This window comes from Chrysemys picta, chromosome 8, assembly GCF_011386835.1.
Source record: "Chrysemys picta bellii isolate R12L10 chromosome 8, ASM1138683v2, whole genome shotgun sequence".
In the NCBI taxonomy this organism is placed as follows: Eukaryota; Metazoa; Chordata; order Testudines; family Emydidae; genus Chrysemys; species Chrysemys picta.
The window spans coordinates 100249626-100272555 of record NC_088798.1 but is presented as its reverse complement, the minus strand read 5'-3'; the positions used below and the strand labels follow the sequence as shown (position 1 = coordinate 100272555).

Below are 22930 nucleotides of genomic sequence, written 5' to 3'. Positions count from 1 at the left end.
TATAGAATGCTTTACTATATAATACTGTTGGTGGAAAGAGACCTAAACCATCATGCTTCAGGGCTAAAGACAACCTTTAGCTATTAGGGGTTAGGAGGAAACTTTCCCTAAGGTCAGGTTAGCCCAGAACTGCTGACTGTAGGGATTTTTATACCTTCCTCTGGTGTTGGCCACTGGATTAGACTCTGATCTGATCCAGGCTGGCAGCTCCTGTGTTCATTATGTGAATATATATATGTATTGTGAATTAAGTATAGCACTGCTTTGAAGGAGCATCGGGGATGGAGGTGGAAGAGGATGAAGGAGAGACAAGGATTAAAGCTAAAAGCAACAGTAACAAAACGAAACCTAGAGATGGGAGTGAGTGCGCAAGTTCAGATCCAGAGCTTGAACAATGGTTGGATACATAGGTGAAGCAAGGAAGGATACCAAGTTTGTCTTGGCCAGGTCAGTACCATAAGGATAATTTTGGCCTGAACTTTCTGATTTTGTTCATCACAGTATCAGTGGTTCTGGGGCAAACACATAGAAAAGCCCCTTCTTCCAAGGTGTCCCAGACCTCCTCTTCAGCAGAAAATAGAGCACTTCCTGTTTCTGGAGGTGGTGAAGAGATTCACCTCTGGCAGTCCCCCTCTTAGGAATATATTGTGGAGAACTTGGGTATCTAGCTCCCATTTGTAGTCCTTTGAGAAGTGCCTGCTGAGGACATTGGCAGTGGTGTTCTGAATACCTGGTAGGAAGACCGTAGAGATTTAGATCTGATGAGCTATACACCAGTTCCATAGATCCACAGTTTCACGGCTTTGGCGCATAGGGAGGGGGATCTTGCTTCTCCTGGCTTGTTGATATAGAACATGCCGGATATGCTGTCCATCATGACCCTGACTGATTTGCCCCTGATGAGGGGTAGGATATGGCGCCTGATAACCCTGAGCTCCAACCGATTGATGTGGAAACTGGTTTCCTGAGTTGTCCATCTGCCCTGAATCGTAAGGGCATTGAGGTGGGCTCCCCACCCCAACATTGATGCATCTGTTGTTAGTCACTGATGGAGCTGGGTGGTAGAAAGAAATGCCTGTGAGGGAGTCCCTTGCTTGTAGAGGAACTATCACCTGTCTGTCCAGGGTGTCTCTGACTAGAGAACAGGTCATTGGGAGCGAATCCTGGAAGCAGCTGTTGCTGCCATGTGCCCCAGGAGCTGAAGGCAGTTCCTTATTGTGGTCTGAGGGCTCCTTTGAATTGTCCTTACCAGGCCTGACAAAGTTAGCAAAGGAAGGCTCTGGCTGTCAATAAGTCCAAATACGCTCCTATAAACTGTATCATTTGCACAGGGGTTAACGTGGATTTTTTTACATTCAGTTGCAGACCAACTCCTGGAACAAAGCAAGGTGAAAGACAGCACTACTTTGTAGGAACAGCCCTTGAGTAGCCAGCCAGCCATGCAGATACAGGAATACTAGGGTTGCTTCTCATCAGAGGTAAGCAGCCACTATTGCCAGGACCTTTGAGAATACCCTTGGGGCCAAGGAAAGGATGAAGAGAAGTGCTTGGTATTGGAAATGATCTTGGCCTAGTGTAGGGTATTGCCTGTGCGATGGATGTATCGTTATATGAAAAAAGAAGAACAGGAGTACTTGTGGCACCTTAGAGACTAACAAATTTATTAGAGCATAAGCTTTCTGGGCTGTAGTCCACGAAAGCTTATGCTCTAATAAATTTGTTAGTCTCTAAGGTGCCACAAGTCCTCCTGTTCTTCTTTTTGCAGATACAGACTAACACGGCTGCTACTCTGAAACCTGTCGTTATATGAAAATAGTCATCATGTAGGTTGAGGGCTGAAAACCAGTTCCCTTTCTCTAGTGAAGAAATTATATCTGCCAGATTCACCATCCTGAACTTTTGAGACTTTACGAACTTGTATAGAAGGCTTGGATCTAAGATCTCCACCCTCCATTCTTCTTTGGCATAAGAAAACACTGAGTAAAAACCCTTGCCCTTGTGATGAAGAGGGACCATCTCTATAGCTCCTAACTGAAGGAGAGAGTTCACTTCTTGTCTCAATAAAAGCTTTTGAGAGGGGTGCCTGCAGAGGGATAGTGAAGGGGGCTGGGAGGGAGGGAGTGATGTAAAATGAATGGTAGAGCCCAATGTTATTACCTTTATGAACCACTTGTCTGTAGTAAGCCACCTCCACACATGTTGGAAATAGGCAAGTTGGTCCACAAAAGGGGGAACATGTGCCAATTGGCCAGCTGTGAAATCAGAGGTGCAGGAGGATTCGAACCCTCAACCAACCCATCAAAACTGTTGCTTTGAAGATGAATGGGTGGTTGTGGAGGGCAGTCAGGCAGCCCTCTTTCTCTGAAATCTATGCCTTTCCCTGGGGAGGGTTCAGAGGATCTATGAAGCCCAGAAACCTGAGCAGGACACAATCTCTGGGTAGTCTGTGACCTACTAAGCCTTTTTTTATGTATAGATGTATATATGCCCAAGAATTGTAAAGTAGTCCTAGAGTCCTTCAGCGTGTGTGAGGACTCAACCGTGGTTACCAAGAAAAGCTTATGACTGTTGAAGGGGAGGCCCCCCACAGTGTTTGTACTTCTCTCAGTAACCCAGAGACTTAGAGCCATGATGCCCTGCACATAACCATTGCTGTGGAGATAGATCTGGCAGCAGTGTCTGCAGCACCTAAGGATACCAGAAGAGCAGTTCTGGCCAATAACTGGCCCTCAGAGATGATGAACTGGAATTACTCCTTATGACCCGGTGGCAGATGTTCAATAAAAGCCATGAATCTGTTTGTGCTGTGAATCATTGACCTTTTGAAGTGGAATTTGAAGAGTTATCTTCTTTGTGAGATATTGAAATTGCCAAAACTCATTGGCCATGGGTGGTGGCGGAGGCATTATGGCCTCATCTGGAGATGAGGGTGAAATAGGTATTTGAGGGGTGGCCTTTTTATCTGCCCTAGTGTCCCGCTCCTCAAACATCTCCTTCTGTGGTGGGGTTAGTTGGGGAGAAGAGGACTGTAAAACTCTGGCCTCCCTATAAGACACTACTTGTGGGCTGGCAAACGGTTGTCGATAGGCAGCCCAGAGGTTCCAGTGTGGCCACTGAGGGGGAGAAGGTCAGCATGCAGGTTTGGTTCCATCACCCTTGATAACGAGCGTGGTCTTCCCTGTGACTCTCAGAGAATGGGTTCCTGAAGGGACATGTTGGAGAACCCTGAACAGAAATAGAGGAAACTGACTGGAAGTCTCCTTCATCTCAGCCAATGGAGGAGCACCCACAGAAAATGGTGAAGAGTCCTGCAGTACCAGAGGATGGTGGTCCAGAGATCGGGGTCTCAGTACCAGAGATGCTTGAGGAGCGAGGACTCCATTTCATCCATTTTCCAGAGGTCTTTTGTACATCTAAATGCTTGTGGTACTGAATATGGGATCGGTGCCTGAAGTGGAGCTCTCAAGGGATGTTACTCAAAGAACTAGCCTCTCTCTATTATAAGTGTCTGACTCCCTGAAAAGAAAGAAAAAAATCAACACTCTGTATGTGGTAGATCCTACTATATTTGTCAAAATTCCCTTACTAATTAGTAAGAAATTCAATTTGCGAGGTTTCATGGCTGACATAATGCTTTAAAGTTAATGGGTATTCATAATTATTCAATCATTTTATGAAGCCTAATCTGATAATCATGACAATCTTCCACTTTACGCAATCTCCTTAAAAGTTTACCAATGGGTTAAGCAATAGTCACATTTCAGTCATTTAAAGTTAATAGTCCTGTGGTTTGCAGTTGTCAGAGATAGTGCCAGGTTTTTATGTTATGCAGTATGAATTTTAATAAAGCACAGTACTGTACTCCCCAGAAGGATATACTCAAACCTTATTATTATAAAACTGGAAATTATTTGTCTAAAAATAGCAAAATGTTTCTCAGAGACATTACTTTGCTGAGCAACAGTAACTTTCTGCATAGCTCTGAAAAAACCTACAGTATATTTATTATGCCTTTTCTCCTTAAAGTTAAATCTCAGCTGAAATTTTACTAATCTGGGGCATTAGTGGCAAACATTTCAAGGGGTTTTGAGTGCTGAAGTAGTGTATTCTTCCTGGCCTCATATTTCATAAAGTTTTCATTTTAGACCAATAATACAGAGGTGAACAGGCTAATAACGTTATCCTAACTAATATCACTCACTGCCCTTTTGAAATTCATTTCCATGATCAAGTGATGGCAGCCAAAATAATTCACTCCAGGAAAGCACAGACATTCACAAATTAATAAGATTTTAGATTATTTATATAATCCGGTCTTACGGGTTCCTAGATTTTCCTTCTTTATCAGTGCAGTCAATTAGCATACGTTTCATGTCAACGCTCCCGAGGGCATTTTTATAATTCCTTCTTCTAGCTGGTGGCCAATGAATGTCACCATTCTGCAAAACACTAAAACTGATGATCCACGATCTAAAAATCAGCCTTTTCAGGAGGATGCCTGCTAGAATGTTTTAAGCCAGCTGACTAGTGACACTCAATTACGGATGTGTATGAAGCAGAGACATCAGAAGAGCAGAACTTGAAAAGCTTGTGCATTGCCACCCCTTCTCATGAGCAAATTGCATTAATCGTCACTGTTTCTCTGAGATTAAACTCTCCCAGTTTATGTTATTTTGCCCTCAAAGGGTGACCTCTGTCTTCTCATTTGCATCCTGGATGGCTCAAGTGGAACACACCTTCTCGCTATTTGTAAAGAGTTTTATCATCCTGCCCCCAAGACGCGTGCTACGTTTAGAAACACCAGCGCTGGCAGACATTGGACACACAGTTCGGAATGGAAGGGCTGGGGCTCAGATTCACAAAAGGGCATAGGAACCTAACTCTCCACTTTACTCACCTTAGACCAAAATGTAGATGTCATTGAGATCCTTAAAATAGCTGCCACCTAAACCTGTAGGCATAGGTGCCAACTTCGTGGGTGTGCCGGGGATCAAGCACCCACAGAGGTGAAAGTAAGCCAGTACGCCCCAGTACGGCATACCGGTGCGCCGGACCGAGGCAGATCGGCTTCTCCTGGTGGCAATTTAAAGAGTCTGGGGATCCCAGCAGCGGCTGGAGCCCCGAGCCCTTTAAACTGCCGCCAGAGCCCTGCTGCCGGAGCCCTGGGGTAGCGGTGGCGGGGCTCAGGCGGCAATTTAAAGGGCCAGGGGCTCGGACGGCACTACCACCCCGGCCCTTAAAATAGCCGCTGGAGCACCACCGCCGCCTCCCCTGGGCTCTGGCAGCAGGGCTCCGGGGACGATTTAAAGGGCCCGGGGCTCCTACTGCCGCTACCCTCCGGGATCCTTTAAATCACCACCCGAGCCCCACTGCTGGAGCCCTGGGGTAGCAGCCGCGGGGCTCTGGTGGTGATTTAAAGGGCCAGGGGCTCCCGGCTGCCGCTACTGCAATGGAGCCGCGGACCCTTTCAAGCTCCGCCAGAAGCCAGGGCCCCCTCTGATGGTGATTTAAAGGGCCTGGGGCTCCACTCGGTAGCAGCAGCTGGAGCCCCTGGCCCTTTAAATCACCCCCGGGGCTCCCAGCTGGTAGCTCCGGGGATGCTGGTACCTCTGCAGCTGGTAGCTCCGGGGATGATTTAAAGGGCCCAGGGCTCCCAGCTGCTGCTACCACAGCCCGAGGCCCTTTAAAGTGATTTAAAGGGCCTGGGGATTTAAAGGCCCCACCTCTTCCGGTAGAGGCCACGCCTCTTCTGGTTGAGGCCCTGCCCCTCCTAAGGACTCCAGAGTACCGGTAAGTCCTTTAAGTTACTTTCACCCCTGAGCACCCATGGAAAAAAAAACCAATGGGTGCTCAGCACCCACCAGCTACAGCTGTTCGGTTTGGCCGCCGGTTAGCTGTTTGGTGGCTGGCGGGAGGCACTTGGAGGCGGGCGAGGGGGGTCTCGGGGGAGGGGGCAGATCTGGGGCAGGAAGAGGCAGAACAAGGGTGGGGCCTCAGGGGAAGAGTGTGGGCAGAGCCTCGGGGACAGAGCAGGGGTGTAGCATCTACCAGGAAATATAAAAGTCAGCGCCTGTGCCTATAGGCACTCAAAATCCCTCTGTACCTGAATTTTCTCTTTAAAAATCCCCTAGGCACCTAAGTTTCTGCCTCACTTCAGGCAGCCAGATGGATATCTCACACCTAAGCTCCAGCATGTTGCCCAAATCAGGTGAAGTTGGATGTTCCTCCACCAAATTTGCCTGTGGGGACCACTCTGGAAGACATGCTCAGAGCACATCTTTGTGCCATTGTGGATCCATGCCTGGGTTTCTTTCCAGCCACTGGCCTGGTAGCTGCACTCCAGCCATGCATGAGTCCCTGATTTTATTCCCAGACTCTTGCTCTCCAAGCAGGCACAGAATGAGAGTCCTGCATGGGGCACAAAGAGAGAGACATATAGACAATAGGCAATTAAGAATTGGCATTGGAAACATCCAAAGAGAATCCATCCTATTCTTTTTGACCAAAAGGTTAATAAGCCTAATGGTCTGAGCTCTGGAATGGACATCAGGAGATCTATGCCTTGCCAGTGAACAGATGCATGCCTTTGGGGAAGTCATGCCCACTCTCTGCCTGTCTTGTCTATTTAGATTGTAACCTCCATGAGGAGCTCATGCCTACAGTGCTTAGCACAATGGGATCCTGATTTCATTTGAGACAAATAGGTGTTACCACAAACAATAACTACTGCAGTCCTGGTGGATGAGTAGTGGTGTGCCAAAGTCATTGAGCCACAAAGTCAGGGAGAGGGATAAAGAGTCCAGCCTTAGAAGGAGGTGATGTCATTTTATTATTGGGACTCTAGAGGCTGAGGGAGGAGGGTGGGTCTCCCTTCTCTCAACCCGAATCTGGTGGTCAGGCTCTCCTGGTAAGTGTCTTATCTTTCATCACGGCCTGGCAGTTGGGCTTTCCCGCTTCCTCCACCTCGGAAACACCCCTGCCCTGATTCTTGCAGGCAGGAGGCACAGAAGTTTCTATAACTCCCTCCCGCAGCAGCCAGAGGAGGGAGATTTGGGCGAGGAAGACATTTAAAATGCTACAGTGGCACCTCTGTAGCACTTCACTATAGACACTCATTACCGCGACAGGAGCAGTTCTCCGTCACTGTAGTTAATCCAACTCCCTGCAAGATGGCAGCTAGTGTGATGGAAGAATTCTTCTGTCGACCTTGCCCTGTCTACACTGGGGGTTATGTCGGCTTAACTACATTTCTCGGGGCTGTGGATTTTTCAAACCCCGGGGAGACATAGCAATGCCAATGTACGTTTTCAGTGTAGACCAGCCCTTTGTCTATGTTGCTGGGAACATTTAGTAACCCTGGAACATTAGCGAGTTCAATCCATAAGACTCAAACATTAGAAGCCTTGGTTAATGGCTCAGAGATGCTCTTTTTGTTTTCTGCGGGGTGCCCATCTTCAACACTTGGAAGAGCTTTCACGAAGAAGAGATACACACATTTAGTTTTTTTAGAGCTGAACCCTTAGGCATTACAACTAGAAATTATAAAACAATTCATCCTTAGCAAGTGGCAGACAAACAATTAAACTGGCGGTATCTTGCTTTGCCGGCAGAGGAATAGCATGCTCACGGTTCTTTTCATTTTGTTCAGTCATAGATAAAATATGCCTTAAAGTCGTTGCCAAGCACATGCAGTATTTTGTAATCTTTCTCAAGTAAGGAGTGCTCCTTGGATTGTGCAACCGAATGACACTAGCCAATATCTCCGGTCCCAAATACAATCCTAGGAACCTCCGTCTTGCAGTGTCCAGTTAGGCCTGCTGGATGCTGCAAGTTTATATGAGTTCATCAATTTAACAAAGAAATTGATATATGCCAGGCTTATTATCCCAAGGGGATTCTTTGACACGCTTCAAACCAAACACACTGCTTCAGGTAGAATAGCCAAACAAATGTATTAACTACAAAGATAGATTTTTAAGTGATTATAAGATAAAGCATAACAAGTCAGATTTGGTCAAATGAAATAAAAGCAAACTGCATTCTAAGCTGATCTTAACACTTCCAATGCCCTTACAAACTTAGATGCTGCTCACCACAGGCTGGCTGGTTTCCCTTCAGTCAGGCTCTCCCCTTTGATCAGCGCTTCAGTCGCTTGGTGCGGTGTCTGTAGATGGAGGTGGAAGAGAGAGGAACAGCATGGCAAAGTTTCTCCCTTTTATCATGTCCTTTCTTCCCTCTTGGCTTTGCCCCCCCCCTTTAGAGTCAGGTGAGCATTACCTCATCGCAGTCCCAAGCTGATCAAAGGAAGGGAGTGACTCACTCGAGAGTCCAACAGATCCTTTTGTTGCTGCCTAAGCCAGTGTCCTTTGTTCCTCTGAGGCTGGGCTGGGTTTGTCTCATACATGCTGCGGTGTCAACTGCCCCTCTGCTTCTGGAGAGTTTTTGTCTGGGCTTGCTTTAATCCATGAGGATACAGTTTCAGCCTCATAACTATATACATGAAATTATAACCTATAACATCACTATAACAACAATGCTCAGTGCATCATGAGCCTTCTGAAGACATCCAGCATGACAAACTTTGCATTGGATACCACACAATCATTTGATAAGGATGAACATGGGGGTGTAGTGTGTTCTCACGAGGTACCAAACGTCACACACGCCCATGATTAGATTTAGTGCTCTTGTCACACAGGTGCAGATATGGCCATAAAGTCACACAATGACTGAGAAGCCTGCAGATCAGCATCTTTCATGCCCAACATTTGCTCTTCCATTGTGTGTGCTTGCCCTGAAAATGGATTGTACTCACCTTCGTTCCAATACCATATAGTTGTGTGTGGAGGATAGATTTGCTTTACAAAAAAAAAAAAAAGAACCTTTTTTAAAATGGAAAAACTTTAATGCAATTGACAGGTGTCATCTTCTGGTAGCTAAGCACCTAACTACCTTGGAGGGGCAGGGCTTAGACCCCCCATGCGTCTCCTCTGCATTTCCTACTAGCTATCTTAGACAGCTTCCCCACTCAGCTTGCTAGTTTCTGTTACTGCCTTTCCTAGGCATCTAACACTCCCTGTATATTGTACAGGAAGCCCGGGGAACCTAACTCAGGACTGAGCATTCCACTAGGTGGCAGGGTACCTAAAAGTTATGCCCTGCAATTCCTACAGAATTTAACCTAAAGGACTTGCCCAAGGACACACACCATGTTTGTGACAGAGCAGTGACTTGAACCGGGTCATCAAAGGCCTAGGCTATTCTCCTAACAACAGTAGGTAAGATGGTCATAACCAACCTGGCCTCTCCATACTGCTGAATCAGAATGTCTGTGGGGGTGGGGGGGGGGGGTTCCCCAGCTAGAACTTGGCTAGCTCAGAGGTAGGTCCCACTAGGAGAACATTAGAACCACTGTCTGAGATTAAACTGTAACATGAATGGTTGTGCCTTTAGTCTACACCTAAACTTTAGCTCACCCTCACAATGTCACTTAAGGGGAGTGAAAAATTCACACCCCTGAGACAAGTTGTTAAGCCAGCCTAAGGCCCAGTACAGACACTGGGTCAATGGAAGAATTGTTCAGATCTAGCCACTGCCTCTTGAGAGGGTGAATTTACTACAATGATGGAAAAATCTCTTCCATCGCTGGTGTAAGTGTCTACACTACAGTGCCACAGCAGCAGCAATACAGCTGTAGTGCTTGAAGTACAGATGCTCCCTGGGTTACACAAGACCCGACTTATGCAAATTCACACTTACGGAAAAAGTTCCATAGGCCAAAAATAGGATTTTCGAGTTGCAGAAATTTTTGCATAACGTACGGATATACGTTTCCGACTTATGCAAAATTCGAGTTACACAAGGCTTTCCGGAACGGAACGATTGCGTAAGTCGGGGGGCATCTGTATAGACGTAGCCTTACAGATCTTCAGCCAAGCAGCCTTAAATGGCCCATCCCATTTCAAGAATGACATTGGTTTGTTTCTAAAGTCCACAGGAGACTGTAATATTTGTAGTGTTAGACTGTGCTTCATTTTCACCTTCTGGTTACTGCCATCCCAAGGCAGAGATCAATGGATACAGCTTTGTGTATTAGAGGGCTGTTTATTCCTTCTCACAAATGGGGGTCGTTGAATGCCCGAGTAGAAAATGCATTTGTTGCTCTCACTTATTCTTAGCTAGCTGGGCTATCTTAGAGCTGAGCGAACAAGAGTTCACGCCCCAGTTTTCTGTCGAACACTGGGGTGCTGCTCTCAGAATGTCTGCCAGCAGGGGGCCTTCACTTTATTGGGCACTTTTTTGTCATTTTTATTTGCTGGAGTGAGTGGACCAGCTCACTATGAGTATTGGATACTTGTTCATAGAAGTCACATGGTATTGTTTCCATGTCCTCACTAAATGAGCACAACTTATATAATTAAGAGGAAGACAAGAATAAGCCCCCTATTTCTTTGAATCTCTTTCCTAGGGAGCTGGAACCTTTGGAAATCATAGAAAAGATGGCACTTTTTCCTTTTGGGGTTATACAATCTTTGCCTACGGCATCCTCCATAGAAAAAACACAGTCCTGTAAGATTTAGTGGTTGAATGGAGGGTTTACATTTAAGGGGCCCCCTCCCTTACCTTCATAGTTAGCAGAGTCCATCCTCAGAGAGAGGAATTAGATCCTGTCAGGTTTGTTTAATTGTCGCTGCACCGGGACTCCAGTAAGGGGCATACCTCTGCTATGGTAATCAAGCAGCGTCCCATGCCATACAAAATATACCATTGCACCCGCATGTGCAGATTTAAAATGCACTTTCCATGAGAGTTCATGTGACTTAACTATGCTCACTTAAATGTTCACAATAAACAAATGCAAAGGGAACAGATGCATGGCCAGAGTCGGGGCATTTCTAAATTCAAACAAAGATTTGCAGGTTTTTTTAATGCAGCATTCAACCATCTCAGCCATCTATCTAGTGGGATATCTTTTATTTGGCACATCAAATGTTTGTATCAGGTCTACTGATTTCTGCTCTGCTCTGCTCACTCATGTGAACGCTTGAGTTCAAAGTCATCATTTAACTCTGCAACAGGAATGGAACCCATCTCAATTCGTAAGTGACAGTCCATTTGGATTGCTCAGGACTGTGCAGCATCTTGCCTACCAAGGAGGGTGTAAGCAACGAAGAAATGACAGAAGAAAGACTTGTACTATTGAGATAAAAATCCTGTGCTGACCTTCAAAGTTTCCCCCTAGCAATACTTCTCATCATCCCCAACTCCTAATGCTAGCAAAGTAGGGTAAGGAAAACTAAGGCGGTGCCGTAATGCTCACACAAAGAATTGTGATCTGAGAGTTAGGTATTGTCTCGAATGATAAAGGACAGGTGACTGGTAGGGCTCATTCCCTAGTGATCAGACTTCCCTACAATGCAGCTCATACATTTAATTACAGTAAGTGTGATGATGTGTTACAGTGTAACAAGGGAACATTCCGGAAGATGGTTATATTTAGTCTGGATGCATTATGTGCAGTAATGGGGAAAGAGATTCGTTCAGTTTTACTTGAAAAGATGCATGAAAGTGGAAAAGATTTTTTCTACTTTATAGCCCCGAAGAATCACAGAGGAACTTATTCAGAACAGTGCAGAAATTACTTTTACCTAGCCTGTAACTTGATTAAAAAGCGTTGGTGGGACCAGATGACAGTATTCAAATCTAAGCGGAGAATTACTAGAGCCCATGAAGAGAAGTATCTCTTCCATTGTTTTCTTTACAGATATTACATTGCAGCCATTTCATAAAACTGTAGCGTTTAATATTAGGACATGGAGACTGCCCATAGCAGAGTAGACCAGTGCCCCATCTAGTCCAAACCTCCTGTCTTTGACTAAGACCAAATGCTTCCAGAAAAAAAAAAAGGAATTTATGGAATAACTTGTCCTCGAGGAACCCACACACAGAGAATTACTGAGGTGGAAACACCAGTTTTGTTCAGATTATGGGGAATCATTGATCATTGCCTGGGAGAAATAGGGGAACGTTTGCCTTATTTTTTCACCTAGGAGATGATATTTCCACCTCAAAAAAACCCTCTCCTTGCTGAGGGTGAAACTCACCACAGTGCCACATGAGAGTTTGGAGCCCCCGCAAAGGGCCAAATCATGTCTCTGCCAACCAACCTGAGTAATTTGGGGCATAAGGGAAGGGAATGTCCTCTCCTCAAGTAGAACTGGAGTGGAGCCACTACTCAACTGATTGGCTTGACTATTCTCCTCAGTCTTTGCTCTCCCACATTTGCTTGGATAGAGGAGAACCAGAGGATCTATATAATTGTGGGCCTCAGGATCCACTCCAAGAACCCCCATGCTCCACAGTCTTCAGCACATGCAGGGCTCTTGCACTAATTTATAGTCTCTCTTGCCTCTCCTTCCAGACACATTGAAATATCCCACTGAATCGGTGGCTCTGTGCAGAAAAAAGAGAAAAGGGGAGGATTTGGCAGAGCACATGGCCACTGTGTTGGGATGAATTTCACCTTGATGGCATTGGCAAAAATCTCCTCCATAATGTGATGCACAAATTCTGATGGCAACTTGCAAGATACCGTTGTGAAGATACGCACAGCAAAAACTGACGCTGGAGCAGAGTTCTAAATGTTATACAAAAGCTATTAGGCCCATATTCTTTAGGCATCACATTTAGGCACCTAAGTAAAAAAATGGCCTGATTAGGGGCCTAAAACTTGGGTTGGAGATTTCATTTTAGGCACATTAATTTTTATTTCAAGGACATTATGGGGCTGGAGCACATGATTTATGAGGAGAGGCTAAGGAAACTGGGCTTGTTTAGTCTGCAGAAGAGACGAACTAGGGGGATTTGATAGCAGCCTTCAACTACCTGAAGGGGGGTTCCAAAGAGAATGGATCTAGACTGTTCTCAGTGGTACCAGATGACAGAACAAGGAGTAATGGTCTCAAGTTGCAGTGGGGGAGGTCGAGGTTGGATATTAGAAAAAACTATTTCACTAGGAGGGTGGTGAAGCACTGGAATGGGTTCCCTAGGGAGGTGGTGGAATCACCATCTGTAGAGGTTTTTAAGGCCCATCTTGACAAAGCCCTGGCTGGGATGATTTGGTTGGGGTTGGTCCTGCTTTGAGTAGATGGTTGGACTAGATGACCTCCTGAGGTCTCTTCCAACTCTAATCTTCTATAATTCTATGATTCGTCTATGACATCCGATAAGAAGTGTTTTCCTTTAGAGTGACTTCTTAAAAAAATATAGACTCATTATTTTCTTTCTGTTTTCTTTCCTTTATAACATTTTGAGTCATTATAGCAGTTTTTAGGTTATGCTAGGTTACATTTTACTCTGCTAATAGAAACAATTCCCCTGGATTGCAGTTTACTCTTAAAAGCAGAAGGATTGTAACACACATTGTAAATGGTTATATTACTGAGAAAGCTAATGTTTTATTTCCTCCTTCATTTCACTCAGCTGATATTTATCTTGATATGTACACAGAGGTTGGATCGTGTGCTATTCACCAGTGCAGAGTTGGGGAAAGACTTCAGTTATTCACAAAGGGACTGTCCCCTACATGACCCATTACCCACCAAGATTATCTCCTGTTTATTTGTAGTGGGTGAGTGATTGTTACAGCAAATACTATTACTTTGTCAGTCTGTAAAGCGAGTCGGAAACTGTTGGTGCGGCACCCACGTAATAAATAGAATGATCCCTACTTTCCATTATAAAAACGATGAATAATTCATTTCAGTGTTTGATTAATACTAGGGCATTGGACCACAAGTCAGGAGAGTTGGGTTCTCTTCCTAGGACTGCCATTGACATATCGTATTGTATCTTAGGCAAAATACTTAGGGCCAGATTTTGAACCCCTTACTCCTGCTAGTGAGTAGTTACTCACATGAGGAGCCCCACTGATTTCAGGGGCCTTCCTTGGCTCACCAGTGGGAGTAGGGAGCAGCAGTCAGACTATGCTCTGACTTGAGAGCAGAGGTGGGCAAACAACGGCCTGTGGACCACATCCGGCCCATGGGACTGTCCTGCCCGGCCCTTGAGCTCCCGGCTGGGGAGGCTAGCCCCTGGCCCCTCCCCCGCTGGCCCCTCTCCCCCACAGCCACGCCGCACGGGCAGCGCTCTGGATGGTGGGGCTGCGCGCTCCTGCCAGGCAGCACGGTGGCCAGACATGCTGCTCTGAGCAGAATGGTAAGGGGGCCGGGGCTGGGGCCGGGGGGTTGGATAAGGGGCAGGGAGTCCTGGGGGGAAGTCAGGGGACAGGGAGCGGGGGCGGTTGGATGGGGCAGAGGTTCTGGGGGGCGGTCAGGGGATGGGGAATGTGTGGGGGGGGTTGGATAAGTGTGGGAGTCTCAGGGGGCAGGGGTGTGGATAGAGGTCAGGAGATGGGGAACAGGGGGGGTTGGATAGGCCTCGGGTCCCGGGGGGCCTGTTGGGGGCATGTGAGTAGGGGTCGGGGCAGTTAGGGGACTGGGAGCAGGGGGGTTGGATAGGGGCTGGGGCTCCAGGGGGCGGTTAGGGGTGAGAGATTAAGGGACAAGGAGCGAGGGGGGTTGGATGGGTCGGGGATTCTGAGGGGGGCAGTCGGGGGTGGGAAGTGGGAGGGGGCGGGGGGGCAGGCTGTTTGGGGAGGCACAGCCTTCCCTACCCAGCCCTCCATACAGTTTTGCAACCCCAATGTGGCCCTCGGGCCAAAAAGTTTGCGTACCCCTGCTTTAGAGGCAATGCTGCAACCTGTACCAGTCACAGTGACACCACATCCCTGAGTCAGGATTCCCCCCATCTGCACCTTGCTCCAGGGGGTAGTAATTTGCTGTTGCCCTAGGCTTCCCCCTATACCAGGCCAGAGGGTAATGGGTTGGTGGAGTTCTTGAAGGAGCGAAAAGAAATAGGCAGGCACCCAAGATCTGGGTAGCTCAAGCAAGAGTGCAGAGTGGAGGCTTACTGCTTTGCATGGGGGCGTGATCCAGTTCATACCCTAGTCTTGAACCTCGTGGGGCTGCAGCACCCACGGGGAAAAATTAGTGGGGGCTCCGCACCCACCAGCAGCCACGCTCCCCCCCACCCTCCTAGCCACCTCCTCCTCCCTCCGTGAGTGTGGCATCCCCGCTCCTTTCCCTCCCAGCGCACCACCTAACAGCTGTTTGGTGGCACTTAGGACTTTCCAGGAGGGAGGGGAAGGAGTGGGGATGTGGCGCGCTTCAGGGAGGAGGCAGTAAAGAGGCGGGGCAGGGGCGGGGACTTGGGGAAAGGGGGTGGAATTGGGGCGGGGCAAGGGTTGTGCAGGGGCGGGGGGCGGGGGTCGAGCACCCATGGGGCAGAGGGGAAGTCGGCGCCTATGGCCCCAGCCATTAAAATGAGGATAATAATGCTTTGCCAGCTTCGTAAAGCTCTGAGTTTTAAAGATGAAAAGGGCTAAGCATAACAAGACAACCCTCCAATGGTGTTAGGGTCCACACACATGCCTTCGGCGCATCTTTCCCAGACATTTTAGAATCCTACTTATGGGAATTCAAAAACATTACCAAACAAGAGATGAGCGCATGAGGAAAAATTACAGACTTTGAACCAGACCCTCCTTAAGGATAATAAAGGAAAAGGATCAGTTCTTAATTTTGTAATTAAGGAATTATTTAGGGCAAATTAGCCGTCTTGAAATTAAGCCTAAATTTACTGGCTTTAGCTGAAAACATGACTGACTTACTCCCAGGCTTCTTATTAACTCCTATATCATATTTCGTCCAAAAAGGCAGCAGCAAGCGCTTACTCAGTGTGTTCAAGGTACTTGTAAAACATGCTGATGCTGTCATTCCAATGCCAGCTGCTGGGTGGCTGGACCACAACAATTAACAACGGCTCTGAATGCAAATTCTTAACACTGTAGCTAAATTGTTATGTCTGTAGGGCAAAGAAAGCTTCCAAGAGCTTAAGATACAATTTTGTAGCAGCGAAAGGAACCATGTTGGCTGGCTACGTGCCTCTGTGCATGCCAGAACACCTGCAGGCAATGGCCGGGCCCCGGGAGAAGTTAGCTCCCCCACTCCATTCTCAGGCAGGGCCGGCTCTACCATTTTTGCCACCCTAAGCAAAAAAAAAAAAAAACTGCCCTGACTGTGCCACCCCAAGAATGGATGGAATGCCACCCCAGGCATGTGATTCCTCTGCTGGTAATGTAATGTAATGTAATGTAATGTAATATATGGAGATATCCCATCTCCTAGAACTGGAAGGGACCCCCAGAGGTCATCGAGTCCAGCCCCCTGCCTTCACTAGCAGGACCAAGTACTGATTTTGCCCCAGATCCCTAAGTGGCCCCCTCAAGGATTGAACTCACAACCCTGGGTTTAGCAGGCCAATGCTCAAACCACTGAGCTATCCCTCCCCCCTGGGGCCTGGAGCCGACCCTGTTCTCAGGACACAAAGTTTGTTTATATGAACCACCCGCTGGCATGGCTGTGCCATCCTTTGGGGCCCACACAGAAAATGCTTATATTGGTTCACACCACCGCTTTGACTCGCCCAGCACGCAGCACTGGGGTCCACCAGACAGTGTAGCGAGCAAACACTGAGCTTGCTGAGGCAGGAGTGCAACTGGTCTTCTTGGTGCAGTCCCACAATGCACCGGTTGAGCTGCCCCCTGGCATGCTGCATGCAAGAGACAGACAGCAGCTGAGGCAGTGCTGGACAAGTCCCACCTCTACCACCACCTTATGCCTCTGAGTAATAAGCAGAACACCTCGAAACAGTCATGAAAACACATTTTTAAACTGGACTAAAATGCATCCATTACTTTTGTTTCCCACTGTGATGACGTTTACACTTGTGCATTGTGCTGGGGTGTTTTTTTTTTGTTTGTTTTTTTAAAGGCTTGGTAACATTTTTTAAAGGAGCTATTTATAACTAATACTTTTTCAGACTGATGCAGCATTAAAACTTTCTCCATTTCATTTGTCTAATTCGGCGCCCCAGAGGCGTCTCTCATTTCCCCAGCTCGTTTTTTGGTTGTTTTTTTTAGAGAGAGAAAGAGGCAGCTAGGCAGAGTTCAGTTCAACTCCTACCGCGCTAGATAGGAGGAAATTAGCAGATAGGACACAGTCCATCAGGCCCGTGGTTGAGAAGAGCTGACCAGGGAGAGCAAATGCATTCCCCTACAATGCTGTTTACTTGGGAGAGCGTAGGTGCTGGAACCAGGGGTGTTCAGCCCATGCCCTGCCCCCTCTGGATGACCTGTCTATGGCTCCTGGGCGGCAAACACAATAGAGAAAAAAGAAGAACAGGAGTACTTGTGGCACCTTAGAGACTAACAAATTTATTAGAGCATCTAAGGTGCCACAAGTACTCCTGTTCTTCTTTTTGCGGATACAGACTAACACGGCTGCTACTCTGAAACCTGACAATAGAGAAAGAAATTTAGCACTTTTTCAAAACAGGCCATGTAGAAAAAGAAATGATTCACCCCTGAATGGATGAATAAAGACTAATGTCCATACACCCTCGAGCAACACGGGCCTCCTGTGGAAGTGCTGGTCCCAGGGAAGTTAATGGGCCTTCAACACAGGCTGAAAGTTAAGCACATGCTTAAGTGCTTTACTGAAAAGAGACAGACTGCTGACTCAAGGCCAGAGTGAGGGGTATGTGTACAAAGAGTCTTAAGCATGTGCCTAATTTTAAGTACAAAAGAGGTCCCATTGAAGTAGATGGGCTTATCCAGGTGCTTAAAGTTCAGCAGGTGCTTAAGTGCCTCAATGAATATCAGGGCCTAAATCAATCTCTTTTCCTGAACAGAAACTTTTTTAAAAAATCATTGTACATAAGATTCCTCCTTTTACATTTCCTCTCTTTTAAGGCAGAATTATTTTATTATGGTAATTAAAACGCTTAACCATCCAGAATTGGAATGTGATAAAAAAATCTTCATAAGCTGCTCTAAGGATTGCTTGTATCCGTGTCCTGAGGGTGAAGAGAGTGGTTCATAGTGTCCTCTCTCAAGATAACAAATGCTCCCTCTTCCCATTTTTGAGTTCTGATGGTTACAATAAAGTATTACCCATGTTTATCTGATGTATTGAAGTGAGGGATTGCTAAGGGGAGCTGGCAGCCAGCCAGCAGCTAATGGCAGTATATAAGTAATTTGATGAAAAAGAATTAACATGCTAATTGTCAGGGTGTAGAGGGTGCTGGGGACTATGTAGAAAAAAAAAGACATTTTCTTATTTACCCTAGAGAGACCCATTTTAATAACAAAAGTCCAAGGAAGAGAGAGAGAGAGAGACTCTGATGCAATTTACTTTTGCTTTGTTTCCGACCCCTCCTCCCCATGTCTAGCTTTCCACCCAGAGCCTTGAAACTCATGAGGATCTATCATGAGATCTCTTCCCTTTTAGCATCAAGTCACTGCAAGAAGCATTCAGCACCACTGTGTAATTCTTCCCTTCACATAGTAGCAAGTGACGCTGTGGTGGAGTGTCTGTTTAAAGGGAAAAGTCACGTTTCACATATTTATGCCCAGATCCCAGTTCCAGCTAACAGCTTAGCTGGAGCAGGGGTGAGGAAGAGGCTTCGACAGAGCTAAGAACTTATTTTTGTTTTAAACAAAGGAGGCTTTTTTTTTTCTTTAAAGCAACTGAAAAAGCGAATCCAGAAAGCGAAAGCTTCTCAGTGCTAGCTGCACAGTGCACAATTAACAGATCAAGAAAGTCAACTAATGCTACAAAGAACCAGCATTCCAGCAGTGAGGAGTTCCCAGAGGGAGGGAATTGCAACTGCGAATTCAACTAGATGTCAAAGAGGAAGCTGCTTCTTTTGGTGGACGTGGACCTTATTTAACACTGGATTTGTGTGCATCGCTCTTCAGATAATCACCTGGAAATCTGTTGTGCCTTCCCTTCAAAACAAGCAAGTGCTGCTATACAAAGCATTTCTTCTTCTCTGTTTGGCTTACAGTACAGGGTTTTGTTAAAGAGGAGAGTCTTGTTTCTATGCACGGGAGGCTGCCACATTCCACTCCCAGGAAAATTAAGAAGATCCTGTCAACTCATCCCAGATAACCAGTTCAGTTCACACAGAAGACCCAGTCCATTTGGCATAAGCCCTGGTTTTGTCTGAGAGAGCAAGTGCCCGAACAAGAGGTATATATATAGATATATATTTACACATTTTTTTCTGATTACTATTTGAGGATTAATGATGTAAATGTGATCCAGGGAGACTGAAAGAAGCAAACTCACTGAGCGATGTAAGTGAACTGAATTGCTGCATTTACGTTTATACAGTATGTGGCTGGATTTCAGCCCGTTACAAATGGGAACAGTCCTTTCCCACACCAACGACTGACACTTTTGCTCCCTTCTGATACACCTACAGGGGAAGAAAATTTAAGCAAGAACATGTATAGTGAATTGTTAAATTCAACCAGTGCCACTGAAGCTCACCTAATCATTCAGACCAACACCCCCTACCTGAACAGCACGCAGAGACCAGTAAGCTCCTCCGCGTTTTATATGTCAACAGCCAGGGTGTTAAAAGAAGGGGAAATAAATAAGCCAGATCTGGTGACTTACGTTGTTCTGTTTTTCTTCCTGCTTTTGACTGTGATAATAATTGTGCTCTTTATTAACTGTCAGTTGAAAAATTCTTTTTTTGCTACTCTACCTTATGACAGATCACTCAGAGAAACAAGGAGTACATGGAGGACGCAAGCTGTCTAAAACCACAAAGGGGAAGCCTTGTTTAATACAGTTTTGCTTTGATATATAGCACTAGCATGAGCCAGAAAACCTGTGCAATAAAATGTTATTTCCTTATGCTGTTAGGTGGATCCAATCCCCTTTTAAATAATATTTGGAGTCTCAGTATTAAGAGAAAAAATTCCTTGCAGGGAAAAAAAATTGCTGTATGTATATTAGAGTAGATGTAAATAAAAAGTCCTTTTATGAATTCAAAAGATAAAGCATTATTATGTTTAATTTATGTACAGAGATACATACAAAAGAAATGCATTGCAGATAGTAGAAACCTCTGTTTAACTCTATATGTATGCAAATTTCATCACTGACCCATTCAATCAAGGTACAATGGCATTTGCCTTGACAATAATCTCTAATTTGTACATCTGGTGGAACTGTAGCCTGTATTTGGAAAATCATGGCATCAAATGTAGAAATGTTAATATATTTACTTGAGGGCCACAATGAGGAAATCAATTTACTTTACAGACCCATTTTGCTTTATTGTTACTGGAAACATGTGGCAACGTAATGGAAGATATTTCTGGTAAAGACCGTAAGCCAAACATGCATCTCTTTTAGCATCTCTTCTGTGATCCTGTTAACCAGCATTCTTGATGTTCTAGTGCAGGGATACTCAGACCTCAGTGACTCAGGACCCAAATTAGTGATCAACATTACCCAAAAGATCCACCATAGTGTGAATTCATTGTTTCATTTACTATAGTACTATTCATATTACTTAGGGATTTTCATATTACTTAGGGGCCACTTAGGGATTTGGGGCAAAATCAGTACTTGGTCCTGCTAGTGAAGGCAGGGGGCTGGACTCGATGACCTTTCAAGGTCCCTTCCAGTTCTAGGAGATAGGATATCTCCATTAATTTAAAAATATTTAAATAGTACGGCAGGGGAAATACTTAGTTTTTATATATTATTCTCACAGTAAATAAGTTATTGACTTAGTGGAAGTTCATAACTTAATTGGTTAATAACATAGTAAAACATCTTGATTGGTAAATAACTTAGATTGGTTAATAATTAAATCACAGTGTTTTAATATCATGTGCTGCTAAGAGCTGCAGGAAACACCTTAAAGAGCCACTTGCGGCTCGCGAGTCACAGTCTGAGTATCACTGTTCTAGTGTCTCTTGGTCAGATTTTCAGGCCCCAGTTCTGCTAAATGGACCACTTAAGAATGAGGTAACTTGGTTTAAACTTTCTTGAGCAACAACAACAACAACAACAAAAGCTGCATTAACCAATGTATCAACCCAAAAGGATCATTGGGGGGGAAAAATGCCACTGTGGCATGGAAACTAATTATGAGAGGATAACATCAGTCCCATTTTGGTGCAAAAAAAATGAGTAACAAATTGAAAAGCAGGAATCACAATTTTATAAGAATGGTTACTTTAATGCTCACAATCATTTTCATCCCATGCTTTTGGCATACTGCTGGAAAAATTAGAAGCATGGATGGAGGATGGTGCCATTTACTCAGCAGTGGTCACTGGTGACAAATTTAAATTGCAATTAATTAGCAATGAGGCGCTGTTATAAGAGCTACATGAAAATGTCTGTTTAAACTTACTAATTGACTTGATACTTTACGTGTACAAAAAATGTGATTTACTACAGAGCTGCATACTTCTATTCTGTAATCCCAGTTTTGCAGAGAAAGACCTGCACAGTGACTGGTATGCATCGTCATTCTAATTAATAGTCAAAGAATGTCATGTACCCAGTGGTTCATCAAGGTTGAGGCTGTAGGTATAAAGGTGTATGTATATAGACACATACACATAAGGCCAGATTCTACTCTCAATGTCACTGGTACAATCCAAGTGAAACAAATGGGATTCAGCTGGTGTCACTAAGAGCAAAAGTTGTACCTATGTTTCAGTTCATTAACATACAGAGAATCATGGGAATGTTGTGTGTATGTAACTTCTTTTAAAGCCAACTGTAAAGAGTTTACAAACAGATCACATACACACATACAGTGAGCTGATATAGACACAACCACATGTGTATGTGTGTGTGTGTGTGTAACCTGTTTGCAAGCTCTCTTACCTTACAAGAAATGTTACCATTGACAAATCAACTATCCTTTTATGCTCTCGGAGTAGTGAACACTTTATGCTTTTATCACAGAGAAGAACAAAACTACCATATAACTAGGTCTGACTTTTTTCACAAGGAGCAATTCTTATCTCACTTAAACCAGTTTAACACTGGTGTAACTCCAAGGACTCACTCGAGTATAAATGCAGTGTTTATATGGGAACTGCATTTAGCTCAACACATCTAAATGTAAGAGTTAGAGGATTAAGTAATCAAACTAGGCAATAAATGGCTTTTATACAATGATAGTGTGTTTTAAATGATCATAAATAACAAGTTTGGTCTAAGAATTTCCATTAGCACAACAATTACGACCTTTTAAAGTGTGTTTTGCATTGTACTGTAATTAATTTGTATTAAAATATTCCATCACACAAGAAAAAACACAGCAGAATCCTATTTTTAAAGGGTTAATGACAAGAGGAGGGTCATCAAAAGAATATGGCACACTTACAATGATATTTACAATGGTACTTGGTAGCAACAACAGTTGACTGAACATCTGCATTTTTCTTACCAGCCCCCAAAGATGCTCCACATCTCTGGTGTGTTAATGCAATTTTAACAAATGTGGGGGAGAGATCAGATATATTCTCTTTTACTAAACCCAAAATGTTGCCAGCAAGGCCACAGACAGGGGACAACCAAGGATTATTTAGAAGCATTCTTGACCATGAATTCAATTTTCTTATGCCAGCCCATGACTCCTGTTAAGCATGATAGTAAATATTCCTTGTGCAAGGTTTTCGCACTTACGTTACTAAAAAAAACATATGTCTAGTATTTGTGTATGTACTATGACCTCCTATAGGATTGCTTAACGGTGGCAATACAATTTCAACTTCTCTGCAAAGGAGATTATACTTTACCTCAAAGAGCAGTGTACTACTGTAAAAAGGACATCACCTTCTGTACTTAATAACCATCTGAAGTCTGACACAAATTCTGTAACCATGAATATGGCCCTGATTCAGAGGGGCACTTAAGCAGATGCTTAACTTAAAGTACGTGAATATTAACTCCAATAGAGCTACTCATGCTTAAATTAAGTA

The 22930-nt window shown here is 44.9% G+C and overlaps 1 protein-coding gene and 1 long non-coding RNA gene across 7 annotated transcripts in view; one reads left to right on the top strand and one right to left on the bottom strand.

Annotated features, from left to right (window-relative positions):
* Positions 1–8241, bottom strand: part of LOC135973197 (uncharacterized) — a 133804-nt gene extending 125563 nt beyond the window's left edge. For 5 of the 6 annotated variants that reach the window (XR_010589919.1, XR_010589920.1, XR_010589921.1 and 2 more), the window contains exon 1: positions 8094–8241. This is a non-coding gene — a long non-coding RNA (uncharacterized LOC135973197). Of the gene's footprint in view, positions 1–2099; positions 3517–8093 lie in introns of those variants that run through there. The other variant, XR_010589923.1, reaches the window with a different exon arrangement.
* A 10100-nt stretch (positions 8242–18341) lies between these two features.
* On the top strand, positions 18342–22262 carry SMIM32 (small integral membrane protein 32). Its single transcript, XM_042850908.2, has one exon. It carries the CDS (start codon positions 19413–19415, stop codon positions 19731–19733), a length of 321 nt encoding a protein of 106 aa, XP_042706842.1. The 5' UTR covers positions 18342–19412; the 3' UTR covers positions 19734–22262.
* The last annotated feature ends 668 nt before the right edge of the window (positions 22263–22930 follow it).

What these genes read in the sequence shown, in the direction of transcription:
- SMIM32 (XM_042850908.2), top strand. Translation starts at nt 19,413, where the DNA reads ATGTATAGTGAATTGTTAAATTCAACCAGTGCCACTGAAGCTCACCTA.